The 14,534-nt window shown below is 58.1% G+C and overlaps 1 protein-coding gene across 4 annotated transcripts in view; it reads right to left on the minus strand.

Annotated features, from left to right (window-relative positions):
* Window positions 1-14,534, minus strand: part of JCAD (junctional cadherin 5 associated) — a 91,780-nt gene that overhangs the window by 10,441 nt on the left and 66,805 nt on the right. For all 4 annotated transcript variants that reach the window (XM_067030544.1, XM_067030542.1, XM_067030543.1 and 1 more), the window contains exon 2: window positions 14,196-14,531. In XM_067030544.1, coding sequence (XP_066886645.1) covers window positions 14,196-14,473 — 278 coding nt within the window. In that variant the 5' untranslated portion in view covers window positions 14,474-14,531. The remainder of the gene's footprint in view (window positions 1-14,195; window positions 14,532-14,534) is intronic.

Below are 14,534 nucleotides of genomic sequence, written 5' to 3' on the forward strand. Positions count from 1 at the left end.
TGAGCGTGTGCTCTAGAGCCACAACAACTGAGCCCGCATGCCACAACTACTGAGCCCGTGTACCACAACTACTGAGCCTGGGCTCTAGAACCCACACACCATAACTACTGAGCCTATGCCCTAGAGCCCACATGCCACAACTACTGAGCCCGCGTGCTACACCTGCTGAGCCCATGCACCACAACTACTGAGCCTGTGCCCTAGAGCCCACACGCCACAACTACTGAGGTTGCGTGCTACTACTGAGCCCATGCACCACAACTACTGAGCCTGTGCTCTAGAGCCCGTGCACCAAAACTAGTGAGCCTGCGCTCTAGAGTCCACGAGCCACAGCTACTGAGCCCGTGCGCCACAACTACTGAGCCTGTGTACCACAACTACTGAGCCCATGCACCACAACTACTGAGCCTGTACTCTAGAGCCCGCGAGCCACAGCTACTGAGCCAGTGTACCACATCTACTGAGCCTGCACTCTAGAGCCCGTGAGCCACAGCTACTGAGCCCGTGCGCCACAACTGCTGAGCCTGTGTGCCACAACTACTGAGCCTGTGCTCTAGAGTCCACGAGCCACAGCTACTGAGCCTGTGTGCCACAACTACTGAGCATGTGCTCTAGAGCCCACACGCCACAACTACTGAGCCCGCGTGCTACACCTGCTGAGCCCATGCACCACAACTACTGAGCCTGTGCCCTAGAGCCCACATGCCAGAACTACTGAGGCTGCGTGCTACAATTACTGAGCCCATGCACCACAACTACTGAGCCTGTGCTCTAGAGCCCATGCGCCACAACTACTGAGCCCACGTACCACAACTACTGAGCCCGTGCCCTAGAGCCCACACGCCACAACTACTGAGGCCGCGTGCTACAACTACTGAGCCCACGCACCACAACTACTGAGCCTGCACTCTAGAGCCCACGAGCCACAACTACTGAGCCAGTGTGCCACAACTACTGAAGCCCGCGCACCTAGAGCCCGTGCTCTGCAACGAGAGAAGCCACAGTGAGAAGCAGTGAGAAGCCCGCGCACCGCAATGAAGAGTAGCACCCGCTTGCCACAACTAGGGAAAGCCTGCATGCAGCAGCAAAGACCCAATGCAGCCAAAAATAAATAAATAAATAAAATTTTAAGAAAGAAGAGCAATGGACTATTAAAAAAAAACCCCAAACACACTCCCAACGCCAGCCCTCGCCGACTTGGAAGAAGCCGCGGCCCGCGGACGAGGGCTGGAAGGCGGCCGGCTGTTCTGCCACTGCGTGCCTCGCGACGGGGCTGCGCACGAGAACCTCAGGACTTCGCGTGCGCGTGAGCGAGGCCAAGCTCAGGGCTCTGAGATGCCTGAGGGGCCCGGGCTTCCAGAGTGTGGCCCATCCCCAGCTCAGGCCGGACGGCCGCTTGCTCTCTGGGGGCAGGTCTGGGAACCCGCTTCGAGCGTGGGCAGGAATCACGAGGGCGCCGCTCAGCTGAGGACCCTGCGTCCCGGTCCAGAGGCTGGACTCCCGCCAGGCCCCTGGGTGCTGCCTGTGCTGGGGGTGCCGGCACCCCCGCCGAGCACCCGTCACTGCCGGCGGCGTCAACCACGAGCGCACGGCAGTCGGGGGGCCCCGCCTCCCCACGCCCGCAGGCAGCACCCCGGCTGCAGCCCGTGAGTCTCGAGGCAGGCGGGCGGCCAGGCACCGCGTCGCCCCGGGGCCCTGGCTCCTCCCAGCGTCGGGATGAGACGGAGGCTCTAGCAGAGTTCCCCCACCTTCCCGAAGGTAAGAACCACCCGGTGGGCTCGTTAAATATACACATTATCAATGGCCCTGCCCCTAAAAGTCCGGATTCAGTAGCTCTGGGTTAGTGTCGGGTGTCTATTGTTACCAAGCTCTCTGGGCATCTTGTCCTCAGGGGACGTGGGAAACACGCTCGGGCCGCCTTCCAAGGCCGAGGGGCTCTGCTCCGGAGAAGAGCCCTCTGCCAGGCAAGGGGTGCTGGCCCCTGCGGCCGGCCAGCTCCAGGCTGTGGCCCACCGCCCCGCTGTGCATCAGGGTTTCCCTGTGAGCCTTGAAGCCACACCACCGCCCAGGGCCCACCCCCAGACAGGGGATCTCATCAGCGCCGCCAGGAGCCCAGGCCCAGATATTTCAGAACCTCCTCAAATGATTCTGGCAGCCCGAGTCTAGAGCTGCTCTACTGCCGCTGAAGGAAGGATCTGAACAACACTGCTGAACTGTGCAGAAATATTAAGCTACTGCCTACAAACCGGCAGAGACCAGGACTATAACACAGAAAACCCATGAGGCGGAAGGAAGCCTGGGGCGTTCCACTACCTCGATTAACCACGGGCTAAGCAGGAAAGGTTGCAACTCTAAAAGTCCTGATTGCTTTTTAAATTATACAAGTAATATGCACTCATCGTTGAGAATGTGGAAAAATATAGGAAAGTACGAAACCCAAAAATCGCTCGTAATCTTTATACCCAGAGACAGTCATTTTGATGTACATCTTCTAGTCTCTGTGTGTGTGAGGATGTGGCTTTTCAAACAGCCTTAGTGTTGATCTACTTTCTGGTTTTACGTCAACATTTGCCAACATCTGCAGCACAAACGACAGCCGACACTTACATAGTGGTGACAGTGTGCTAGGTCCTTACTAAGTGCTTTCCTAACTCACTCAAGCTTCACCAGCACCCCTCCGAGGTAAGAACTGCTGTCAGTCCCATTTTACAGAAGAGGAAACCGAGGCACAGAGAGGTTGAACAACTCTCCGAAGTCACACAGCTTGTAAGTGGTGGGAAAAGAATTCACACCCAACAGATGTGACCATAAAGCCCAGTTAGCCAGCACGTTTTACTTCTTCCAGCGCAATGACAAATTCCTCACGTGCACAGTTTCAACGGGAGAACAGTAGTCTATCATGCGTACGTGCTTTATTTAACCAGCGTACTGCTATCGGACATCCATGTAGCTGACGTTCGAAAAGCCGTTTGGGAAACGCTGTTCACCAACACTAAGCACGTCTCAGGTTATCTAGGATCAATCCGTAGAGCAGGAATCGGCAGATCAGGGGATCACGTTACCCCCGTTGTGCCATCTGACCCCAGATCGGTCAGGCCCCTTTGGGCTCCCGCTCGCGGCGTGGGGCAGAGCTGGTCCTGCTGAACGGTTCCCGTGTCTGGTTATCACAGCCGATCTGTTTCCTTACTAGATAAGTGAGAGTCGTCTCTCGTTGGTTCTCTTTTCTTATGTGCTTAGGTGTCATTAAACCACATTCTGCGGTTTGGAACGACTTCTGTACCACGGCCCCCTCTTCAGCTGACAGGACGGCAGAGCAAGGACGGGACGGCAAGCGGGGAGGGGCTCCGGGCCGCTGGTTCTGAGCAGCCACGGCAGGTGACGCCGGGGGGACAGCAGCTGCAGGGGGTGGGCCGCCAGAGCGCCCTCCCAGCTCACGGGCAGAAAGAAGGGCGGCTCAGCAGCAGCCTCGATGGTGCGTAAATGGTAAAAACCTACTGTTGTTATTATTGTTTGTTTTTTTTTTCTTTTGCGGTACGCGGGCCTCTCACTGCTGTGGCCTCTCCCGTTGCAGAGCACAGGCTCCGGACGCGCAGGCCCAGCGGCCACGGCTCACGGGCCCAGCCGCTCCGCGGCACGTGGGATCTTCCCGGACCGGGGCTCGAACCCGTGTCCCCTGCATCGGCAGGCGGACTCTCAACCACTGCGCCACCAGGGAAGCCCTATTATTGTTATTAATCGTTATTCTGGAATTACTTCTTTGCCTTAAGAAGTGAGGGTAGCTCTTCAGGTCCTGCATCCCCACCTCAATGAATAAGCAGCCACTTTAGCAAAGCGAGTCGTGGGCTGAAAAAGTCGAAAGTGTCTGAAATGAATTAGGCTGCGCAGCCGCCTGACTCCTGCAAGTACTTTGCCCACGCGCTGCAGAAGCTGCCTCAACCCTGCGCAGAGCTGACGGCCGGTTCCTTGGCCGATTCTGTTCCCGTCAGACGGTCATGCGGGCGTTTGGGTTTTGAAGGCTGGCACAGCCCTCCTCGGGTCACGTTCTGCAAGGACTGGTCCCCGTGGGAGCCACCACGCTGGCCTCCCGGACGTGCCCCCCGCCACCAGCCAAGCTCCGGAAGCCGAGGTCCCTCCCCTTAGCGACGCCCTGCGGCTGCCCCTCTGCGGCCTGGTGCACACGATGACCATGCAAAGGTCCTCGGTGCCTCTGCTGGCTTCAGGGTCTTAGACTCTATGCCGAGTCCGAGGGCGAGGTTCAAAAAGTGCAGCTTCCTAAGATGCCACAACTGTCACAGACCCAATTAAGAGAGAGTAAAATAAATCACTAGGAAGTAGGTGGTCAATGCCCGGCGTCGGACTCTCCTTTCTCCCCTCTGTCCTGCAGCTGACGGTGAGCGGGCTTCCTTACAGGCCTGCAAACATCTGGGGCGCCTGGTTTTGACGGAAGAGACCACCCCGCGTGGCTCTTGCTCACTTTCTCAGTAGATATTCTGGTTTCTCGGCGAACGTCAGGAGGGACTGAAATCCTGAGGTGTGATTTTTTTTTTTTTTTTTGCGGTACGCAGGCCTCTCACCGCTGCGGCCTCTCCCGCTGCGGAGCACAGGCTCTGGACGCGCAGGCCCAGCGGCCACGGCCCACGGGCCCAGCCGCTCCGCGGCACGCGGGATCCTCCCGGACCGGGGCGCGAACCCGCGTCCCCCGCATCGGCAGGCGGGCTCCCAACCGCTGCGCCACCAGGGAAGCCCCTGAGGTGTGATTTGTCCACGTTCGGGCCACGAGCACGATCAGAGACAAATAAAGAATGACATAAACAGGACAAGCATATAAACAGGCTGTAGTTACCTACGCCAGCAAGGGGGCCAGTTTTCTTCCCTGCCCAACAGTGTTCCGTTATCGCCTTAACTTTATCAAGGCTGCCGTTTGTAACTAGTCAAAAGGGCTAGGCATTCTAGGCTAAACGCTCTTCTATTTGCACAATACACCAAAATCCCAGTTTCAAGGAAACACAGATCCACCCGGAGAACTTTAAATAATCCATTTTAAAAGAGTACACATGACAGAGAAAACTATAAAGCAATTATTTCACAAACATCTAGTTTGTACCTAGTCTGAGCCTGGCTCTCACAGGCACACGGGGACCCACGCCATGACAGTTCTGGTGAATTTCTCCTTCAGACAAGTTATCAAGTTGGAGACGTACTGGCTTCAGTGCATGACGTCCGTTAGCAGCTAAAATGTGCGCTACTTCACATGGCTTCAAAGCCAAGAATGTGTTTTCCGGTACCTTTGAGGAAATAAGCCGAGATCAAATTTTTCTTTTTAAAAAATGAGACTAATACTTTACAGTTACAAAACCTTAACAGTGGGACGTTTCACAAAAAACATGCTGAACGCATTAATACAGGGTGGGTAAAAGATAAGGAAAGCCAAGTGGCGTGTGAGAGCCCAAATAAACGGTGCCGACAAGGTCGGTGAGACAAGCAGGGTCTTCGTACAGAATCCCTGGGAGAACAGGTCGGAGAGGAGACAGAAGCCACACCTGCGAGCAGCCCCCCGAGTATCAGAAAAGAGACGCGATGACGACAGAGCCACTGATACGCGGTGTTTGAAAAATCTTTGAAACGTGAACATGTGAAAAACAACACGTCTACAGGAAAAGAGGCAGATCTGTTTGCTGAAGGTATAAAGGCTGATGATGAAAAAAGTGAGGAGACCTTCCTGTCCACGCACATGACATTTCCAACCGCAACGGGAAATCCCACCATCCTTGTAGAAAGGAAAGCCTACTTAGAAGGGCAGCACGGGCCGCGATTTTTAACCATGGTCGCACCCACTGCAGGATTATACCCTCCATGGGACTCCGAGCTGCACCAACCCGTGATCGCCTGGGCTCGATCCAGCCCAGCTCTGTGCCCGGTACCCCGTGGGCGGGGGGAGATGCCCTCCTCCCTTCCCCACAAAATCCCGAATCTGGTCCCCCAAGGGCAGCCCCCCAAGGCTCGTCTTCTCTGTGGAGGTCGGGGTGGAGGGCGGGAGGCCCCACCGAAGTGGCCCCCAGTCCAGTGACTTCCTCCCGCTGGCAGGGCCACCCCATGACCTTGAAACCCCGGTGTCACCTGCTTCAGAAGCCAGGCCCTCTTCCGGATGGGCGGGTCAGTGTGACCCAGAGCACAGTCTGAGCATTAGCGTAGTACACGTCGCTTAGAGGGCCTCCCACCCCGTGAAGGAGAAGCACTTTCCTTCTAGGTTGGCAGGGGCACGGGGGCATCTCTTTAGGGTGACTCGGCGTTGTCAGCCCAGGGTCGGGTGTCCGGCATGTTCCCGGGATGCGGTCAGCTACCTAGTGCTGCAGAGTTTCCTCCCAATCCTCTCCGGGCCCGGAAGCCAGCAGTTTTGCTTTCCAGCGTGCCGCGGTATATTCGGTATCCTACACTGTATGACCAACCCTCTGACTCGGGGTAGCAGATAAGCTAATTTTGGAGAAAGGGGAGCTGTAAGGCCAAGAAGAGGTCACAGCTAAGGGTCAGAGGTTGGCACAAATTAAGATCAGTCGGAGAAGACAAAGCTGCTCTGGGAACATAATGAACAAAGATCACTGTTCAGCCGCAAAAGCTCCAGCGGAGCGAGAACTGCAAGTTGCACTGGCACAGAGGTAACTAAGAGACACACAACTGGCAGGTCACACGGCTAAGGTACTGTTACGCCTGCTCTTCACAACGCCGTGCTTAGTGAGTGCAAATGATAAATACCATAGATTCGGCTGAAATAAAGGACCAGGGAGACTATTTCAGGAGGTTACTGTTTGGTTTTTTTTTTAAATACACACACTTAACAATGGGTCTGCAAGAGGAAGCACGATAAATGACAGGACTGACGAACGATGCTAACTTTAGCATATGGGGGAGGGGCGGGCCAGGAAGACAGTCCAAAGCGCTCAAGGTATCCACGCGGACAGGTAACTAAGCAGAACCACCCGGGAAACACATCTGCCGACGCAGGGGACGGAAGGCCCCGAGTCTGCTCCTCCACCTGGAGGTTTCAACACCTGAGCCTGGGCGCAGGGCCCACAGAGATGGGCTCAGGGTGGGCAGTGTCCCCCGGCAGGGGAAGCTGCGCTGCGGGGCTGGCTGTCCGACCGCGTCACCAGCAGTGGACACAGCTTGTTCTCGTGGCGGCTGGGAGCGTTTCTGCGTCATCTACGGGGTAGGACTTCAAGAGATGTTTGATTCTGCGAGGTCTGGTGAAGACCTTTTATCCCAGTGACCCGAGCCAGAGGCCCCGCCCAAGAGGCCCTGCTCCGGGGAGGGGGGTTTAGCGTCATTGCTTGCTTTTTATAAACCAGCGCCTGAAGCTGCAGTTCTCGGGGATACACGCAGGGCAGACGCCGTTCCCTCCCTCCCGGATGTGGGGAGCCTCCCACCAACGGCTGGGCAGCTGCCCTGCACTTGCTCTGGGCGACCTGGCCCCTTCTGATGGATCTCCCAGCTTCAGGAAGAAAGGGCTCAGGCGGGGAGGGGTGGGACGAGAAGACGGGGCCTGCGGTCAGGTCGCCGGGGAACCTGCGGCGGACCCCCGAGGAGGGCGGCTCCCCGGCGACGGAGCTGCCGAGGCGCGTGGCAGCTGCCTGGGACTGAGGGGCCCCTCGGTGGCGCCACCAGGGAGCGGGGTGGGGATGCTGCCCGGAGTCTGTGGGCGTCTCCTGGGGCGCTGGACGGCGGGGGGCCCAGACGCCTGCAGCAGGGCTTCGTGGCCAGGCGCCCTCGGCGACACGCCTCACCTCCTCCGGCCTCTGACTCCTCGCCCCTGCTCAGTGGATGGCCCGAGTGCCTTCCTTTTCAAGTTTGTTGGGAGGATTAATGAGATAATACATTTCAACCGTTTGGCAGGGGGTCTAACACACGAAACCCCTGTTTTCAGCTATTAGTACCATCGTGAACCCCATTAAAAGAAATCCTCAGCAGAGTGGATCCATTTCTAAAGTCTTCGCCTCACGTGGTACACGGGGGGGGGGGCACGCAGGAAAGAGACGAGTGAGTGTGTGTCTTCGAGCGGGGTTATTTTAGACCCGTACTGTCCTCCTCTCCTAAGCTGTAATCAACGGGCCCGCACAACGGCAGGGAGTCGGGATGCGCTCAGCGCCATAACAAGACCCGGACCCTCCGGCCAGGCTCTAAGGGAGGCTCCATCGCAATGATGGCCAGCCAACCAATATCTAGTCTATTCAAACAAAGCAGGAAGAGCGAGCTGGGGCCCATTTTCTCTCTCGTGAAGCCACTAGGTAAGGCAGATTATTCCAGAGTTTTCCCATGCGCTCGTAATAAGGACATATCCTTATGGATATATACGGGTGTTCCCTCACGTGCTAACTGACCCAGTTCTCTAGCTAAAGAAGGAACTCATCACCAACAAGTCTCCTCTTGGTGATAACGTGGCTGCCAAGACAAAGGGAGCTGTTGGCTGTGCTGCTGTCTTCCCCCTAATTCTAGAAGCACCTCCTCACCACTGTTCTCCCTGAAGTCTCATGTTCAAAGGGTCCAACCTGATTCTCCTTGGGAAAACACGGTGACGGTAGAGCAACGTGGGAGCACATGCAGGGAGAGGACCAGCGTCCGGGCTTCGGGAAGCTTACGCTGCAGATGAACGAGAACAAAGTGCCTCAGAGGAGGGGTTTACAGCAAGACAACGGGGACTCGGAGGTCTGAATCTTCACGCGCATCGACGGGCGCCCCGGCTCGCACAGTCCACCCTTTGCTCCGTGAAGAGGGCAAACGAACAAGGCCTAAAACTTAGGACGTGAAGCAGCAGCTACGAGACCAATGATGTTTGTGGAAGTATAGTTCTGTACAGAGGAAGAGATACGTGGAAACAGATGTTAAACTCGGGGCATTCCTTTTTTGGAAAACCATTGTAAGCAGGATATGATTGGAGAGCAGCTTAAAAAGCCTCTGAAAAGGAACTGTTTACCGTACCCAGTAGCACCACCTAGAACGATGTTCACTGATCAGATGTACGGCTCCCCAGACGAGGCCCCGCACCCCACATCAGAGATCCTCTCAGACTGCCGAGTCTCTAATTAGCTGTGACTGCGCTGACGACAGGACATAATTACAAGCTATTCTCAGGGTTTCTGGGGCAGAGCAGAAAAGAGCTTACTGTGGTACAGCTTTCAGATTCAGACCTCTGCTATGGTGCACTCTTTTACAGCTTCCTCTGATTATAACGTTTCAAAGGAAACATAGTAAGGAAACAGGGGACGCCTGATAACAGTGTTTCACAAGTTTCATGGTAGCTGAGTATTATTCAGTGATGGCTACTTGCGTTTACGCATGCGGTTTCCTCCACATATAGATAACAGCCAGCTTTTCTCCTCTGCGCGTTTCCTCTGTTTCCCCTTAATCTTTGTGTGTGTGTGTGTGTGTGTGTGTGTGTGTGTGTGTGTGTGTGTGTGCGTGTGTGTGTGCGTGTGTGCGTGCGTGTGTGCGTGTGCTTTGGCAAGCACACCGTGCAACAAGGCAGTATGTGCAGAAATAGTTAAACTTGGTACAAACTGATGAGCTGGAAGTCTACTCGTTATAAGCCTTGAGCACAGATGTAAATACCAGAGTTCAGAAGCATCCTTTTCATGTTGCCATGGGGAGGACAGAGAGGCCACAGAGAAGACGCACACAGTTAGTATCTGTTGTTGGTCATACGGCCAAGATTAGGACACAACAAAAACCTAGCATTAAATCATCTGACATCTAGAATGCTGTCTGCAGTTTTACAGACATCCTCAGTTTTCCTGCTATGGGAATACTGTAGTGACATCTGACATGACCTGTGAGTTTTCTTCTGTACCACGTGGGTGACTCTCACACAGCCAGTTTCATCACCCCAGTCCGATCCCTGAGACCATTCAGGAGTGGTTTAGCACCCAGGGGAACTCTCTGCGGAGCGAATGACTCAAGGGGGATGTGCCAGGGCTCTACGGTTCTTAAATCAACGGTCTGGGAAGAGAAAAGAAAATACGCGTGGGGTGCACGGTCAGCCCCGCGGCCACCCTGGCCTGGAAAGCGCCCTCACCCGAAGCCCTCCACCCAGAGCGGGTGAGGCTCGGACACCCACCACCGTGCAGCCGCCCTCCCCTGGCCAGCCCCTCGCGTGCTGACCGCCGATCAGCAGGCCCAAAACATCTCTGGCTGCCCCAAGCGACACATACTTTCTCTCGGAAATTTAAACTAAGACCCAAGGGCGGAGGTCGGCGGGGGCTCTGGAGCCAAACCTCTGCCTCCACGTGGGACGGAAGTCCCGGGGAGCCCAAGTTAGCGGGAAGTGGGAACTGCTGGTGACGTCGGCGGAGGAGCTGCGGCGCGGGGAGACGCAGTGACAGGCGACACCCCGGGCGGAGGGGGTCCCGCAGGGACGAGCCGCAGCCTGGAGAGACCTGGGCTACTGGCCCGTCCTGGGTCCAGGCTGCTCCTCCCTCGTCGGCTGAGGCCGTCAGGCTTCGTGTGCTGCGCGCCAAGACCCCGTGCTGTCCGCACGCCTCTCCCTTCGCGCAGGTGCCTCTGGCTCCCTGCCTCCGGAGACTCCGCCAGGACGGACGCTCTCCCGCCAGGGACCAGGCGGCCCCCTGGGAGTTCTGCCGAGCCTGCGACTGTCACCTCCTCCACCCCCCCTCCCCGCTCGTCCCCCAAAGTTGGCATAAACGAAGCCACCGAGACCACGACCTCAGAGCTGGGGTCGACAGCGCAGGTGACGGGGGCCGCACAGCCAGCGTTTGCGCTCTACACGCCTGTCGAGTCGCCAGCCCTGAGAAGGCCGGTCTCCGCAACACGTGGGATGCAGCTTTGGAGAGCAGCGACTCTAATTGTCATTCTGGATAAACGGTGCCGAAGGAGAACGGTCTCCCCACTTGAGCCAAAGGGCTTCTCAGCACGTCGGCCGGTCCCGCACCCCTCCCGCCATCCCGGGAGCTCGGTATCGCTCGATCTAACAACAGCGACAGCTCAGAGCACAGCCTCTCCGCCCACTTAGGAAGCGTGGATCCTGCATTTGGGAACCCAGTCAAGGCTCCAAATCTGTTCTGCGTTCCTCCCCTCTTTTTTTTTTTTAACATTTTGCTGCACAGAGCCGGCTCATACACGAGAAACTCTAAGGTGGTGTGAGTTATCAATCCTACCATTCTTCATCTCACCCGGGAATCCTGCTGTTCCAGCCACGCCCAGGTGACGCGCGACACCGCTCCCACCTGCGTGGCCCCCGCCTGTGTGCGCAGGGAGGCATCTTTACCCGGCTGTGACCTGGGAGCTCAGGTGCCGTCTCTACGCAGCTCCCCAGACAGGAAGGGGCGCAGCAGCGGGTGGGAGCTGATAGCCCCGCCCACGGGCAGGGAGGGCAGGGGAGGACGTGAGGATGGCCCGGCACAGGCGACGGCCCCGCCAGGCCCGGTGCGGCCAGGCCCGGTGCTGTGGCCCAAGCCGGGCTTCCCTCCACGGCGGCACCGAGTGAGCGGCCCTTGTCACCGACGTTCTCTGAGCTTCAGGCTCTTGGCTATAAAACAACATTGCTAACATGCCTCCCTCTCCGCCATTCCACCAGAGTAAAACCAACCAGCCTCCTTTCGGCCCCTGTGGCCTTCCAAACCGCTCTGAGCCCCCCGTCCCCAGGAGGTCCGGGGTGCTGACGAGCGGCCTGGGGTGTGGCCACTCTCTCGGGCGGACCTCACCCCACCGAGGAACTGCAGGGTGAGGGGCCCCTGGGGTGCTCCCCAGTCAACCCCACGGCTTGGCAGCTGGACAGCGCATCCTGAGCCCCGGCGGCCCCCCGGACCCGGAGAGCCGCCGGCAGGGTCACGGCGGGGACCAGGCCAGCTGCGGGACCGTGGCTGCCTCGCCAAGTGACTGAGGGCTGGGACCTGGCTGAGCACCGCGGGTGCACCCAGATTCAAAACTCCCAGGAGCCAAAGAATTTGGCAGTTTCCTTCTGCTTCACATTTTTAAGCTCTATTAGCGCCTATTTATTTCCTCTCAGGGCGCACTTCTCCCTCCCGCCTACCGTTCCGCCTGCCTCTTCTTTGCAGTCCTCTACCGGCCACTAAAGAGAGAAAACGTCCTTCCGCTTCAAGCCAGGAAGCTGAGCAGCGGTTCTCTGAGGCGCGGGGCGCTGGCGTGGATCTGTGCAAACATGAGTGCATTTTCTCTTTCTAGCCTACAAGGCAACCTTCAACCCCAAAGCGCCTCGACACCTCCCAAGTTAACCGGGCAGCCTCAGAACTGGGGCGGGGGTGGGGGGACGGCCAGATCTCTCAGAACTCTGTCGACAGGCAAAGACGTCCCAGCGCTGCTCTCAACCCAGCTGAGCCTTCACTTGTGACAGAAAGAAAGGCGCCTACAGGCCTGAGGGAGGCGGGGATGGAGGGCCTTGAGGTTCCCAGGCCCCTGTGATCACGCGGGGCTCTAGGGAATCCTGAGCAAGCTGTGAACGGGGCTGGGGGGCCTCACTGCCCACGTCGATCCTCAAGGGGATTCTACTGCTTCCCAAGCGGGACCCAACTCTGATCTCTGATTCAGCCCTTTGGACTGGGAGGGACCCCACTCGTGGCACGTGTGCAGGGATTCCAGGGCCACTGTCTTTGCCTCGTTAGAAACGAAACCTCTGCTTCTCAACAACTGTTACAAGGCTGGCTGGCTGAACTGAATCCCCGGGCTTATACTGGACACACTGTGTGCCCGGCGCGTAGCAAGCTCTGTAGGAAATGCAGAAGGAGGAGAAGCAAAGCCAGCCTCGGGGCCCTGAAATCCAGGGCGGAAGGTGCAGGTGTGCTCAGCACAGAACCAGAAGCACAGGAGGCGGGGTAAAGCCCAGCACGCGTTTGTGCAGCAGCAGCTAAGGCTGTCCTGGCTCCCAGACAACATACCCACAATCACCCTCCTCCAAAACCCACGGTGGGCATGCTTTTCAGGGGATATGGCTGCAAGGGCAGTAGTGGACATAAGGGCAGGTTTTGAAGGGCAAGGTTAAATAAAGCAGCTTCAAGCCCTTCTCCATCCCGGGTCTCCTCCTGAACGCGCCCCATCCGTGACAACACGCGCCCTCCACAGAGAGGCAGCTCTGACCTGGCAACACAAAGCTGCTTCTACTCCACCGGGCGTGAAGAGGGGCCCTGCCCTTTGCTCGTACTCAGTGACCAACGTGTGGGACGCTCCGACCGGGAAGAGGAAAATCCCTCCCCTGAACGCTGTCGACCAACAAGGAAGATCCTCCCTGGGAAAGGCGACCTGTAACTGTGGAAGCTTGTGCATTCCCTTTGGACCTGACTCACTGCCCTTTTTGTTTGCGTGTCTGTCTGTTTCCCTTAAACAGAGGCCTCTGTTGCCACCTGTTTGGGTGGCCCATTTTGCGAAGCTGTACCCAGCCTCGTGTGCTCTTTGTAGGCAGGGCCCCTCCCCTGGCCTGAGCCTGGTCCCCAGGCAGCATTAAAGGCAAATACAGCTTTAGGAAGTGATGGCAAAGGGTTCCCCTAGGTTGAAACTGCCTGCTGGGTGAGGGCTGCGGGGTCCTCTCCGGCGCAGGCTCTGGGGCAAAGCCGCCGAAATTCCCTCTAATTTACCTCCCCCCTCCTCCACCAACCCTCCCCGGTCCACGCTCTTTTTGGTTATTAAGAAAACACCCACAGACGCAGCTGTATTCACACGCAATCTCCACACTAGGGCCCGCGCGTGCGCGTGCGCGTGTGCACGTGTGAAAAGATGGGGTGGAGGCCCGTGGAATTACACGGATACGCGAGAAGACAGGTTTACTTCGGCGCGGGTGGAGGAGGCGCATCCGTCTTCCAACTCTGTCACGTACAAGATATTGAAACACGTTGATGAGAAAGCAGAACGTGTTAGGAATGTGCGCCTGACGTAAACTGGCTTCTCCGGGGTTTTTAAGCGAAGCCTGGCCGAGGAGACACGAAGAGCTTACACGGGAACAAAGGGGCGCCTGCGCATTCGGACGCCGCGCGGCGGGGCGGAACTCGGTGAGTGGCCACTGGGCGCCGAACGCCCGCCGCACCGGCCCCGCGTCCCCGCGCGCGCACGCCCCCTCCCGCCGCCGCCTCCCGCCGCTCTGCCGCCCCCTCCCAGGCCTCCCAGCCCCACCCGGGGCGGCCTCACACACCCACTGCCAGACCCCCGGGGCACAGGGCACGGTGGCTTCCGCTGGAGCTTACCCAGCCTCGGAAATCCACGCAGCGGCAGCAGCGCTCGGGGGCTCCCCGAGGCCCCGAGGCCCGCGGCCGCCGGGCCCGCTCAGGCGGCCGGTGCCCAGCGAGGCCTGGCCGCGTGGGGAGGCGGCAGGGCCATCGTCGCACCCGTTCAGCAGGCCGGGGCCCGCCGGCGCCCGGGGCCTCACGGGCTGGCGCCCCTCGCCGTCATCCTCGCGCGGCGCCGGCGGCTCTCTGGACAGCTTGTAGCCGTGGGAGATCAGGAGGTCTTCTACGCTGTACATAGCGCTCGGGCCGCGTCCAAGCCCCGCCGCCGGGGCCGTCGTGGTGGCAGGACCCACACTG

This window comes from Kogia breviceps, chromosome 3, assembly GCF_026419965.1.
Source record: "Kogia breviceps isolate mKogBre1 chromosome 3, mKogBre1 haplotype 1, whole genome shotgun sequence".
In the NCBI taxonomy this organism is placed as follows: domain Eukaryota; kingdom Metazoa; phylum Chordata; class Mammalia; order Artiodactyla; family Physeteridae; genus Kogia; species Kogia breviceps.